The following is a 13,587-nucleotide window of genomic DNA, read 5'->3' as shown; positions in this document are numbered from 1 at the left end:
AGAGCACGAGGATGTGGAGGTGATGACAGAAGGGAAACTTCACTTGGATTAGTAGATAGTTTTCATTTCTTTGTGACAATTTAGTGTTAATTACCATGATTATAATATAATTGCAACATTATGCATCATGTACACTAATTTTTTATATACTACAAGTATTACAAGTATTATTCAATTTAGCATATGTATCTGTTGAATTACAGGTGCTAAGAAAGAAAGAATTGTAAGACAACCTTATTATAGTCCTCAATTCATGCACACAATTAATATCTACGCATTCATATAGCATACAATGAGTAATCATATCGGAAGCCAATAAAAAAACATGAGGTACCTTGAGCTTTCTGCTATATGGGCTCATGGACATATCTATCATTGTAGTTTGGGTCAAACAACTGGTATATGTCACACATATCAGTTGTTGATACAAGGATCATTACAGATCCAGTGTTATCATATCCTCTGTTACTATATTCATTACTCATTATTCTGGTTGACAGGCATCAGCTGAAACGCCAATATAATTCCACCGTCTCTCACCACTCATATCATATATTTGTAATGTTATTTTTATGGCATTAATAAACAATCATAATTATATATAATTATATGATTAACTCAAAGATCAATTCTGTTATTTATGTCTACATTAGCTACTTATGAGGTGGGAACTTTCATCTTATTTATGTACTTTCATTTTCATTTCTTTTTGATATACAACAAATCCACCTGGACAAATGGCCACTTTTGTAAATGCATGGATTAATAGATTTTCTATCACCCAACTACCACAAATTTATAATAATGATTATTAATCATTATTAATATTATATTAAAAAACAAAACTCTTTTCCTGCTATTTTTCCCGCTAACTTTCAGACATAAAGTCCATCACAATGTGCATTGATGGAACACCAGACACCATTTATGGTAATAACTGTGGAGGATAGTCTTGAAAATGTATTAGTTTGACCATACTGGGTTCAGAAATGAAAACCTGTGATCATAATGACAACATTATCACTCTCTCTCTCTCTCTCTTCAAAACCTGATGAAGATATAAACAAAATAAACACTGAATTTCTTGAAGTGATGTTAATAGAGGACCAAAAACAGCTGCATCCTATTTGACAGACAAACTTATCATTAACATTTCAATTTATTGATCTCTTACTTTTTATCTTGTCATTAGGTAGACATATTTCTAATAATAACTGTATCATGCTATCTCTTGCAACTGTTTGTTGTTATTGCTTTTTGAGCTCCTCCCTCTCTTGCCCATTTAATTGTTGACCTAGAGTAACATGAGATGAACTATTGGGGATTACAATGAACACAATGAAAAGTAATGGTAGTATAGGAATGAGTAAGACTGGATTGTTTTGGAATAAGGAAATGGTATGGGATTGGAATGAATGTTATGGGACTGAGACTGGATGGTATGGGAGTGAGGCTAACATAGTATGAAAATTAAGAATGGATGGTATAGGAATAAGATGTAATTCAGACTAAACAATATTGTATTAAAAATGTACAGTATGGGAGTGAGACTGCATGGTATGAGATTAGAACATACAGTATGGGAATAAGACTGGACAGTATGGGAGTGAGACTAAGAATTAAATACCTGAAGATGTTTCTGGCATTGCTATGGTTGTACAATTAAGAATGTGGGCGTGTTCTAATAGCCACATGCAAGAAGCTGATGAGTAAGCTGCTAGTTTTAAAAGGATTTCAAAGACTGCAGGACATCTATAATAAAATAACAAGCTTCAATTTATGAGAATTAGTCTCACCCATATACCTGAAAACATGAGTATTACATCTTAACATAATTAATGGATCTTTGACAAGATTTTGATGGGTATAGGGTGGGTGTGTCTTTTGATTGGCAGGCCGAAGGGTATTAACTGTCTCCACCCACAACCTAAATATCATATGAATAATTTAACATAAAAAATACTGTACATGTAATTAGCAAGTTTTATAAGGGGTTAAAATTGGTTTATAGCCATTTCGTCTAACAAAATGTACAATTGTCCCATTTCGTCTAAAAACTAAAGTGATTTAAATCACACTAATTACAAAAGATACCCAATGGCTATATGCCCTAAGAAGTTCTTTGTAACATATAATCTCCTGCTTCATGCTTTTCTTAATAGCTTTCAGTCTGTTCTCATGGTTTCTGTACTTTTCTTCTTCTTCTTGAAAGCCCTCTTGCAGCCAGCTGCATTAAACTGACTTCTGTCACAGCTTGTTTTCTTGTAGTCCACTCCAAGTAACCTAACAAAAGCTGGGGGAACAAAGGCAATTGCTATCATTGATGGATGTACAACTTGAAATCAGCGTCTTCCCTGTAAGTTTGTTGGAGACTGAGAGTCTGCACATTGGAAGTGATTCTCATTGCAGGAGACTAGTTGATCATGAACATTCGTGACTGCTCTTCCACTCTGTCTGCACATCTTCAATATATCTGCCTATCTGCTGTTCTTGGATTGAGTGTGTACCTATAACCCTGGTGTATAAGTGATCTACCTCCTCTTGTTGTTGTAACAAACTCCATTGATTCAATATATTGTATGTATGAAATGGCTCCTCTTAAGTACTCTACTTTCAAGACATCAAAGCCTTCACATTATTAGCTCTTTGGAATTAGAATTCCATCACCTTTACTGGCCTTAATCCACTTATCTTAGACCTTTTACACTATTAGACAAAAATGGGACAAAACTCCATTTTGTTAGACAAAATAGGATTAAACGAAATGGGATTAGACAAAATGGCATGACACCGTTAAAATTATAGTATCTGGCACCATGAAATGTATACAAATCTGATATTTTTAAAATTTGTCGTAAAAGACATCAAAATAAACTAGATGTTTATTTTATATTTATTTTTATTTCATATTAAAACAACACTATTTAACATTCTCACCTTTGTGATATAATTGAGTTATGTCTCGTCCACAATGACAAGTACAGCTGCTGTAACCTTTTGCTGACATTGAAAAAAATTTTTTTAGAAGTCAATCTTAACTTTAGTTTCAAAGATATTAAAGTTAATTATTATACAATTCAATTAGAATGAGGTATATCTCACTGATATAGTGGTGCTAATTAAATTGTTTGACAAACATGTTATCATCCTATATCGCCACTAATACATGCTACATGGATTATTTGTAGTATTGGTGTATTCAAAACTCAGCTTGCTCCAATTGATAATAATTATCTGCCTAGTATTAACAAGTTTAGGTGTATGCAATCACTGTCTGTTTTTCTAGTTTTTATGGCTACTGAAGTAATTAGAAGTAATGAAGATGGTAACTGAAGTCGTGTGTATTCTAAGCTTGCAGTTCTATGATACAAAAGATTGGACTTTGGTCCTGGGGAAGAGTTTGTTGTGAGTATCAACGAGAAGAAAAGTATTATATCAGAACTGTCAAGGTTGAAATATCAAGGTTGAAATACCAAGAGGAGAAGAAGAATGTAGAAGTAAGTATGCTTTATTAAGTAGGAGATTTTAGTATTCTTTCTTTAGTTGTTGTTTATTGAGGTTTACCAATTATTGATGAGTTATGAAATCCATTTAGTAGTAATTTGGGGAATCATATTATAAAGGTACGTAAACCAGTTGATTTGGTACCTATCATCACAAGAATCTATGGGGTCGTTATTAGTAGATGTTTTTATAATACATTCAAAGTGTCTTTGGTTTCCCAGTTGCTATTTTGAGAAATGTAATACATACAGTATTGCACACTAGTATTGTGTTATGATTTTTATCAATAAGGTAAAGTGTTGACTTGGCAAATTCCTTACCTTGAAATATTTAGTTAGTTATAGAAGTCCTATTTATGGAAGCATCCATCAGTTTATTTTATAAACAAGATGAAGGGGGATGGAGATGAAGATGATATTGCATATTCATATAATACTTCAGGTGCTTTTATTTCAGATGGTCATGAACCAAAGTCCAAAAAAAACTTACATAATCAAGTTCAAAATTTGACTTAAAAGTAAAATGTTAAGTTGTTAGTGTCATCAATATTAGCTTTTTACAGGTACAGCAACTAAAAGAAGAAAATTATCTCCATCTAACTGCTCAGTTCAGGATCAGGCATGTCTGTCTTCTTTGGCATTTCCATCTCTTTTGAAGTATTGCCTATACAGACAGAACCAGCTGCTGCTAAAAAACGCCAGGCATCTCGGGCATAGCAGCAAGTGTAGTCAGACATTGCTGTTGTTGGTCTGATGGTAGATGTAGAGGCAACTCAAAGCTGACTAATGACTGTAGATATTGTGCAATTATCCATCGGAGTGAAGGTAAAGCATCTGAGCAGTTTTATTCCAATGAAAGTAACCTATATTAATACATATTACATTTCTACATGTTCACACAAGCCCCCTCACAAATAGAATATGTGGTGGCTTTTATTCTATTCCGATATTATCTACAGACAATTTATGATGCATTGTTGACAGTACATTTTGAAAATAAATATTCCAGAAATAGTTACGTAGATTTAATATTACAAAGAATGTAATAACTAAAATAATTTTTTTATAAATCCCAAGTTGTGATCTACCAGTGTTATTTGCTTGTTTTATTAGGTGTAGTAGGAGAGGGAGACACTGTACCACTGTCACTATGACTACGCTGTAAATCTCTAATTCTATCTTCTAAATATCTAAAAGAGACAACACCAGAACATTGTATAAACAAAATAAGGTAGAAAAAAATATTGAATGACTTGTCAGAACAATCACTTGCGGTATGACACACAAGGACCGACAAGGTGGTTCTATTTCATAAATGATATCACAGCACTGTATAACAAAATCCAATGTAGCAATAAAAATACCACAATATAATATAGCTCAAGCTCTTGTACATGCTCTGCTACAAATGTATCATAAGTAATGTCAACAATTCCAACAGGCAAGGGTTTGTTACATCAGTTTACACTACATCCACACTTCCACAGTATAATACATTAAATAGTTAATGCTAGTAGTAAATATTATTCAAATAGATGGGCAAAAAATAAAGATATGGTTAATAAAATATTGTATTTAATACTATTTATACTAACTGTGATGATTTGTACGACTCAAGTAGTGAGTGAGAAATGGTGAGTCATTTGAGACTGCATCTGTCCCATGTCATCTCTATATAATGAATAAATCATAAGTCATGTATAAACCATATTGATAGAAATAGAACCAACCAAACTCTGTCTAATTTTGAGTTTAATCTCTGACTCACTGTATTATATCTTAGGCTAGAAATAATCTAGAGAGAAGTGATTTATACCATTTAATACATCTTGTAACTCCACTTAAAAATATGTAAAAGCTAGAGTGCAATTAGTTAAGAAAAGTAGTAAACTAAAATCCTATATAAAGTGAATGACTATTTGCATTCCACATGACATCATGTCACACGTAATTTGCATATTATTAATGAACTCTAATACAAGCATTCACTAGCTGTAGCAAAAAATGCTTCAAAACAGTAGAAAATGTCTTTTATAGCAAAGCTTGACAGACTAACAACGAAGAAACAGCAAAGAAAAATGAAATACTCTGAAGAGATTTGTAAAAAGAGTAAGCTACATGAGACCACACCTAACATTGTTTTATTAGGTTGATGTTTTTCATTATTGAAATTCCACAACCTGCTCTCAAACTCAGAGAATATACACATGTGATCAAAATGTACTATATATGTTGGACCATGCATACATAAATACAACAAATGCAACTGTATCTTTTGACATTACAGTACATCTTTACAATAACAGTACTACGTGAATTGACTCACTTCAGTGATCGTAAACATGACTGTAAATTCTTGAGTGTTCTAGAAAAAGTCAGTAATAGTAACAGATCATGATTTTATATAATACCAAAGTATGTTCCTTATTGTATAGCATGTAGTATTGTACATACTTAGACTTTGAACCCAGTTGTGATCTTAAAACAGATATTTCTCCTGAACTTTTTCTCTCAGCTGCTTCTTCACCTTCTCTTCGTGCCCTTTGTAACTGACTACCCATTTCTTGTACTAACTGAGTCTGGTATCTCCCATTATCTAATGAGATAGATAGATTGTTAGAGAGAGAGAGAGAGAGAGAGAGAGAGAGAGAGAGAGAGAGAGAGACGAGAGAGAGAGAGGAGAGAGAGAGAGAGAGAGAGAGAGAGAGAGAGAGAGAGAGAGAGAGAGAGAGAGAGAGAGAGAGAGAGAGAGAGAGAGAGAGAGAGAGAGAGAGAGAGAGAGAGAGAGAGAGAGAGAGAGAGAGAGAGAGAGAAGAGAGATGAGAGAGAGAGAGAGAGAGAGAAGGGGAAAGAGAGGGAGGAGGAGGGATTAGAGATACATTATAATATTAACACCAATTAACCTTTGACATCATCATCACTATCTGTTGTTGGGAGTGATTTGTGTAGAGCTAACTGAGCTTTCTTGAGGGACTCTATTTCATGGCCCTGTCTTTCTGAACATGATGATAATGGGCTAACTATACAATATAGCAATAACAATTGCTAATAAGCAAAAGCTTAGGAAGTGAAATATAGTAATTTTATTCTACTTTCAAATATAACATGAATTATCACTATATTTACAATCAATAAAGGTATGTGCATTGTCTAACTTCTTCTTGGGATTGCTGGAGTTGGTCCTGAGCTAATTTAATTCTTGCTGCAAGAAGTCCACAAGTTGAGTCTTCTCCTGTAGTTCTCTGCTAGTACTTTTACTAGTTGACTGTATATTGGATAATTGTTGTTTTAAAGTACGTACCTCAGCCTATAATAAAAATAAAGACAGTCGTACCATACATGGAATTGTCTACTTAAAAGTGACCACAACAATCACTAAAAAATACATGTAGCCTATACAATGTACATGTACTACAACAGTATTTTTTTAATACTAAATATATAACATACCTGAAGATCGTTTTTCACTTGTTCCAACATACTAACTTGCTCTTTGAGTGATTGTAATTCTCTTTCATTTGATGGTAAAAATTTGAGATGTGTCAGCTCTTCCTCTTTCATTGTCAATTGTCTTTGAATGTCATCAGCTCGTTGTTTTTCTAACAAAGCATCGTTAAGTGCTTGTTCAAGCTCAGACTTGAGATAACTATCATTATCTTGTAAAGTAGCTACAGTATTGTTTAGTTTCTGATATCTCACGATCTTTGTCTCCTAGTAGAGAACTGGTTTCTGAGGCTAGTTTTGTCAGTTGAGATTCCTTTTGAGCTAAAGAGTTCTCTAGTGAAGTAGCATGTTCACGCATACATTGCTGAGCTGTATTGATGCCAGCTAGACGCCCTTTGAGATGTTCTATTTCAACAGCTAACTCACTTTTTTCTCGTTTGAGTCGATCTTCAATTTCAAGTGCATTTTCTTTTAATTGTTGAGCTACTAAACAGCTTGCTCTCTCTATCTCTGCAACATGATCAGTTTCTTCTTTAAGTCTTTCTCTGAGTTCTGAATTCTCCTCTTCAAGTGTTATCTTGGCTTCTTGAAGGTATTGAATTTCTTGATCTTTCTCTTGAAGTGCATATTGTAGAGCCTCAGTGTCTTCAGTATAGCAGACTCAGGTACAACCTAACAAAGGAAAGTGTCCATAGTATAACAGTTAGAGTGTATATGTACTAGTATGACACACAGACTAGAAATAATTTCTGATTTTTCTCTTACCAACACAAAACAAGTTCTGTTTTTAATTATAGTATCAACATAAGCTATTATGATATTCTATGTATATACTTTAAGCGTAAACTTACAAGGTCATGTTGGACTTTATCTAAAGCATCTTGTAATTCCTTAACTCTCTCCTGAGCAGTACTTAACTCTTCTCTCAGGTTCTTCTCTTTCCTTTTACTTTCTCGTTTTGTATCTCTTAGCTCTGTCTCCACTCGAGCTACTTTTGCTTGTGTCTTTATCAATTCTTGTTGATGTGCTAACCTCTCTGATCCAAGTTGATTGTCAAGAGCATTCTTTTCTTTCAACACACGTTTGAAGTCATCAAGATTAGGGCCAGAAGTCACTGCAGATTCAAGCTGGCCTTGTAAATGTGCATTCTGCTCTTTTAAACTTGCCATACTCTCTTTCAATTGTGCCTCACTTGCTGTCAAATCACTCATTTGATCTTCCAAGTTTTGTCTTTCCTTCACTAGCTGTTCTATGATGTGTTCCTTCTCTTCAAGACCAGCTCCACTTTCACTAGCAATATTCTGAAACTGATTCTGAAGGGAATGAAACTGCTGTCGTATATCTTCAGATTGTGATTGGAGACTATCAAGCATACTGCCTCTTTCAATCTAATTCAGCTTTCTTTGTTTGCTAGTTGGGACTGTAAAGAAGCTGTTACGAGATCACTCTGTTGCTGTTTGGTTCTTAAATGATGGAGCTCTGCCTCTAATTTGTTAGCTCTTGTTTCACTAGCTTCCACATCAGCCTCTAATCGTGCTATTGTTTCTTGAGCATGATTTAATTCTGACTCAGTATTTTCTCTAGATAGTTTCACTGTTTCCATTTCATGTTTCATGATATTCAGTGAATCCTTTAGACCTTGCAGTGTCCCTTCCTTACTCACTAGAGATGTCTCAGCCTGTTGGAGCCGTTGCTGAAGTGCTGATTTAGATCGCTTTATTTCGCTCATGTCATGATCTTTGCTAGCTAATTGCTGGTTCTTTCTGTTGGAGGTCATTGGTTAATCGATTCTTTCCATCGTTCAATTTCTTGATTTGTACTTGAAGGGTTTCAATTTCCTGCTTGGCATCTGATAGCTGATTGTCTAGATCTGCTCTAGTAGATTCTTGTTCAGCTAGTTTAGAGCTCAGTTGATCAAATTGTTTAGTTTTGAGTTGAATTAGTTGTTCTAAATGATCTTTATCAGCTTGTACTTCAGCAAAGAAACCTTCTTTTAGATAGCACATCAGCTTCAATTGCTTCTAGCTCAGTTTACAAGTTTGGCTTTATCTTGAAGAATGCTGTTTTGTAAATCATGTATTTGCTGTTTAAATAGCATATTTTCTTTCTGGAGGTTGTCAATCTTAACATTTTGGCCAATGGTTGTTGTTCTAGCAGCACGCAATTCCTCCTGCAGTTTCAGCTTAGAATCTACAGCATCTTGTAACTGACTGTGGAGCCAAGACTTTGAAGAGTTAGCACTCTCTACTTCTGCTTGAAGAGACGATCCTGACCGGTTAATTCTTGAATTGTGTCAGCCTTTTTTTCATGGCATCAGTGAGACTGCTATTAGTAGTCTGTAAATCTTGTAGCTGCTGATCCTTGTGTTCTATTTGTTGATGAGCAGCAATCAAATCAGTGCTCAGTTGTTTGGCATGACTTTTTTCCCTCTCAATTTCACGACTCATTGTTGCTAGTTCACGCCTCTTCTTACTTAAAGTGGACTCAAGGCGATCAATCTCTGTTTTGTAAGTCAGTGCCATCTTCTGAGGGAGGTCCCTGCTCGTTTGGTGTGGTTTCTATTTTTGATTTCATCACTTAAAGAACCTAGTTCAACTTCAGCCTTGGCTAATTTGATTGCAACTGAGCTCTTTCTTTTAAAGTGCTTTGACACTCTTCTACTATACTTTCTAACTGACCCTCTAAGTTAGCTTTCTGTTGCATTAACTGATGTACTTGCTCTTTTAAGCCAGAAATATCATCTCCATCATTATGAGAAAATGATCGATATGTAATAGGTACCTTGTTGATATTAGACATGATTGGAAGTGAAGGAGGTGACTCAGTAATATCTGGTTTAGTATTGTACGTATTGCTTGACCTGGCATACGCAGTGAACCTGAGACAGTTAAAAGGATCACTTCGAGTATCTTCAAGTGGATCTTGTATCCTTATAAATGACAGATTGTGGCCAGTAAACTCTTTCCTAGGAGTTGATCTAAAAACAGGCGAGGTTGGGAAGGACTTTTGGTTGAGTGGGTTTATCAGGTTGGTGTATTTGAAGAGAAGAGGGTGGAAGTTTCTGTTCAGGAGTTAAAGTTGATGTATCACCACGTCGAGATGTTTTTAAGTGTGCAGAGCATTTGTGGAGAAGAAAAGGGAATACGCAAACCACCTGGTAAAGATGGAGTAGGTGTGGTTGGTGACATATCATAATCTCGATTACATACAGGCTCACTAGTAATGCTAAAACTTTTCAAAGACTCCTTCATCATTGTCATGCGGTCTAGAGGACATTGCTTGGTGCACTAATGATGTTGACTGCTCAGTTTGAGGTAAGTCGTTAATGTTTGTAGTTCAGGCATCAAGAATGCATTATGAAGTGAAGGTTGTGATGACATACTAACAAGTGGTGGATCCTGTGGAGAAAATATAGGCAAAGGAGAGCTGACTGGTTTATCAAAGATCGGTTGAATGGAGGGATGCATTTAAAGCCACAGGACGATTAGTCTCGCCATGCACATTACTCAGAACAGAACCACTTGTGAGTGGAGGAAAAGATAATGGCATGCGTTCATTATCCAATGTTGGCTTATCTTCAGCAGAAAAGAATCCTGGTAGTGATTCTGTTTTGTGTACTTGGTGGCTGGGTAGAGGTTGATCTACTGGTTTATGGGTTGGTGTCAAAAGTGCTTTAGATGACATTTCTTGAAGAGGTTGTGAAATTCCTATATTCTTATCAGTTTTATCTGCTTTTAGACACACCAGGCGCAGCTAATTTGGGTTAACTACAGAAGTGGTTGAAGAAGGCTTTTGACCATATACGTTAATGACAATATCTCTCATCTGACTCTCTAGTGGAGTCAAAGGATAAAAGGCTCGAGGATTGGCCCTTTACTGGGGTGGAATTGGCTGATGGATTCCGCTACGTGTGCTTCTGAGGAAAGATGGTGCCTCTGATGTAGTGTCAGGTTGAAGATTTAAAGTATCAGCAAATAACCCTACAACGTAGTTGATTTACTTCATTAGGACATAATAGTAGAGTCCTAGGGGAAGAAAAAGGGTTTGTCAAAGTACAGAGAAGAGGTTGTTACCTTTCTACAGCCGTGACATCACGTGGACATATTCTCCACCCTCAATCAATTTTATTAGGTCGTAAGGCGTGGCCACACTTACGTTTTGCCTTCTCGTAAAAACGACTGTGGGTCACAGCACAAGTCAAGAGTACTCCTGTTATAATTTTTTAGCTACAACTTCTATAGCATAGATAGTATAGACTATGTGTCAGGGATTGGAAACTGATCACGTAAGCCGTTTATCTTATAGAACCGAATGAACAAAGGCACTCCGTGTTCAAAGAAATTAAATTAGTTTTATTACCTGACAGTGTAAAACTGGATGCACTTTTGCTTATATTATATTGTTGTAGAAAATGTTAAGGTGATTTTTTATGAACAGATTGACTATATCTTTGTGTTGTTTTTTTAAAACTTGTCAATATCACAAACATTCACTTTTAAATTACTTATATTACATTGAAAATGGTAATTAAAAATAATTTGTAGCTCTTTCTTCTTACTGCAATATTATATACTACTAAGGCATTTAGGTCAAATTGCTTAGAACAAATAAGAACACGTTGGTTTAGACTGTTTTTTTTAATAATGTCGCGCTAAGCTTATGGAAAACACTAAAATAGAGGTGCACATTTAAATGTATGGCTGAGGTATGGGGTACTATGGTCACACAAAAGATCTACGACATTTTACACTTACCTGATAATGTCAGACTCTTAATTGCTGGACAGTTGCTTCAAGAGTCTAATTTCAACATATCTTAGACAATGTATGTGGCAGTGTTGACAGTTGACAGATCTGAAACGAGTTCACCTAGTAAGTAGAAAAAGATTCTTAAGAAATATTGAAAAGTCATATCACCAAATTACTGAGCAAAAAGATAGGAATGATGCAACAAGCGTAGACTGTTGGGTAAATGATGGAAAGGAAAGAAAGGAATCCAGTTATTGTTTATAAACCTCAAGGATGTCCCCAGTCAGCTGAATACAACAATATGTGTGATAATGACTTCCTGATATGTTTAAAACACAAATGCAAGGGTCCATGATGAAGTTTGGGCATCAAAAAATATTTTGTATTGATTCAATACATGGTATAACTGCTATAACTCCTTGGTAGCCGTAGATGAGTTTGGTGAGGGGTACACTGTTGGTTAGTGTTTGTCAAATTGTGAATATTGATTTGTGTTTCATCATTTTCTAATAGCAGTTAAGAAGAGGGTTGGCTTTGTGACACCACATTGTGTCTGATAACACTGGATAGTTTTACACTGTCTGGAGGTCAGTGTTATGTGAGGTCAACAATAAACTATTATAATTATACATATATAATAGTTTATTGTGACCTCACCTGGCATGTAGATATGACAATGGCTTGAGAAAATCTCCTTGATAAAAGATATGGAGGTAGCAGTGTATCACAACTTACATGTTTTTAATGGAAGAGAAAGGCATACAGAAGTTTGAAATATTTTTTTTTTTGACAAACAGTTCAACAACTTCAGATGAATAATGAAACTTCCCCTTTGGATAGTTTTATAATCATTGGAATGAATACTTTGTCATTGTGATTTCATTAACATATTAATATAATTGTCCACTCTAATTGATCTTCCATTTATGTATATGTATTTTAATACGCCTCAATTTACATATTGGTGTTGATAAATGTTCCCTTGTTTGTTAGCATCATGCATATTTGTATGTAGGTTCTAATGAAGTACTCTCCAAGGACTTATGTACATGTCAAGACTATGCTGCTGTAGAAAACATTTGGAAAAAAAAATTCATTTAGCAGAAACATTTTCAACTACACAACATGCAAAAAATGACTACTTGAAAGCAACTCAACTATTGATGAAAGAATCCAGATAGTGAACTAAATTGACTTACTTGAAGCAATAATGTCAGATGATGTAGCTTGGATGTTATTTAAACAAGAAACAACACATTTTTGACAAAGTCAGGCTACAATGTACATATAAGCAGACATTACAAACCATTAATACACAGCTTAGTAGAAAAAAAAGAAATAGAAAAAGTTTTAAAAATTGGACTAGATTTTTTATGACAAAGAAAGTTGCATATGTAGGCCTGAACTTAACAGCAGTGAATAATTAATAACTTCACTTTCTGTTTTGTAGATACTCTAATGCTGTTATGTACCAAAGATAGAGCAGATAAGGTCATTGATGGAACAGCAGATAAATTGACACTGGCACAAATTAAAAAGAACCTACTAGATCAAATAATGTGTCTTCAAAATAACTAACATACACTGTGAGGATTACATGTCAAAAGGAGCATGGGAACCATTATAAGACCTAGGTTAAGTTGTCATTATACTGAATTATGATCATGAACCTAAAACTACAGTATTACTAAGCGTTTTGAATGGATGGGCTCTCATTGTCAACTATCTATGACACACAGAAATATATGATAGAATGTGCATGACTGCTATAGGTGGTTTCACTGGTAAGTACATGAAATGTATATTAATTTATATGCTACATAGATTAGACTATGAATTAAGACATAATAAGCATAGGTTGTAAAAACAATTTTGTCATTGGGGGGGGGGGG

General features: G+C 34.8%; 1 protein-coding gene across 1 annotated transcript; it reads right to left on the bottom strand.

The window, feature by feature from the left end:
• Positions 1 to 2,165: 2,165 nt before the first annotated feature.
• Positions 2,166 to 8,320, bottom strand: LOC121392721 (golgin subfamily A member 3-like). Its single transcript, XM_041523823.1, has 4 exons — positions 7,861 to 8,320; positions 7,203 to 7,592; positions 6,407 to 6,523; positions 2,166 to 2,293 (listed from the first exon to the last, which is right to left on the bottom strand). Exons 1-4 carry the CDS (start codon positions 8,318 to 8,320, stop codon positions 2,166 to 2,168), a joined length of 1,095 nt encoding a protein of 364 aa, XP_041379757.1.
• Positions 8,321 to 13,587: the final 5,267 nt, after the last annotated feature.

The sequence above is a fragment of the Gigantopelta aegis genome, unplaced genomic scaffold (assembly GCF_016097555.1).
Source record: "Gigantopelta aegis isolate Gae_Host unplaced genomic scaffold, Gae_host_genome ctg4359_pilon_pilon, whole genome shotgun sequence".
In the NCBI taxonomy this organism is placed as follows: Eukaryota; Metazoa; Mollusca; class Gastropoda; order Neomphalida; family Peltospiridae; genus Gigantopelta; species Gigantopelta aegis.
The sequence above is the reverse complement of the archived record's forward strand: the minus strand, read 5'-3'. Positions and strand labels throughout refer to the sequence as shown.

What these genes read in the sequence shown, in the direction of transcription:
- LOC121392721 (XM_041523823.1), bottom strand. Translation starts at nt 8,320, where the DNA reads ATGCTTGATAGTCTCCAATCACAATCTGAAGATATACGACAGCAGTTT. An exon ending in TCTACTAGGAGACAAAGATC is followed by an intron (nt 6,524 to 7,202) that starts GTGAGATATCAG and finishes TATATTGTATAG; the next exon opens with TTAGCCCATTATCATCATGT. An exon ending in TAGTGATGATGATGTCAAAG is followed by an intron (nt 2,294 to 6,406) that starts GTTAATTGGTGT and finishes TTGTTCCCCCAG; the next exon opens with CTTTTGTTAGGTTACTTGGA.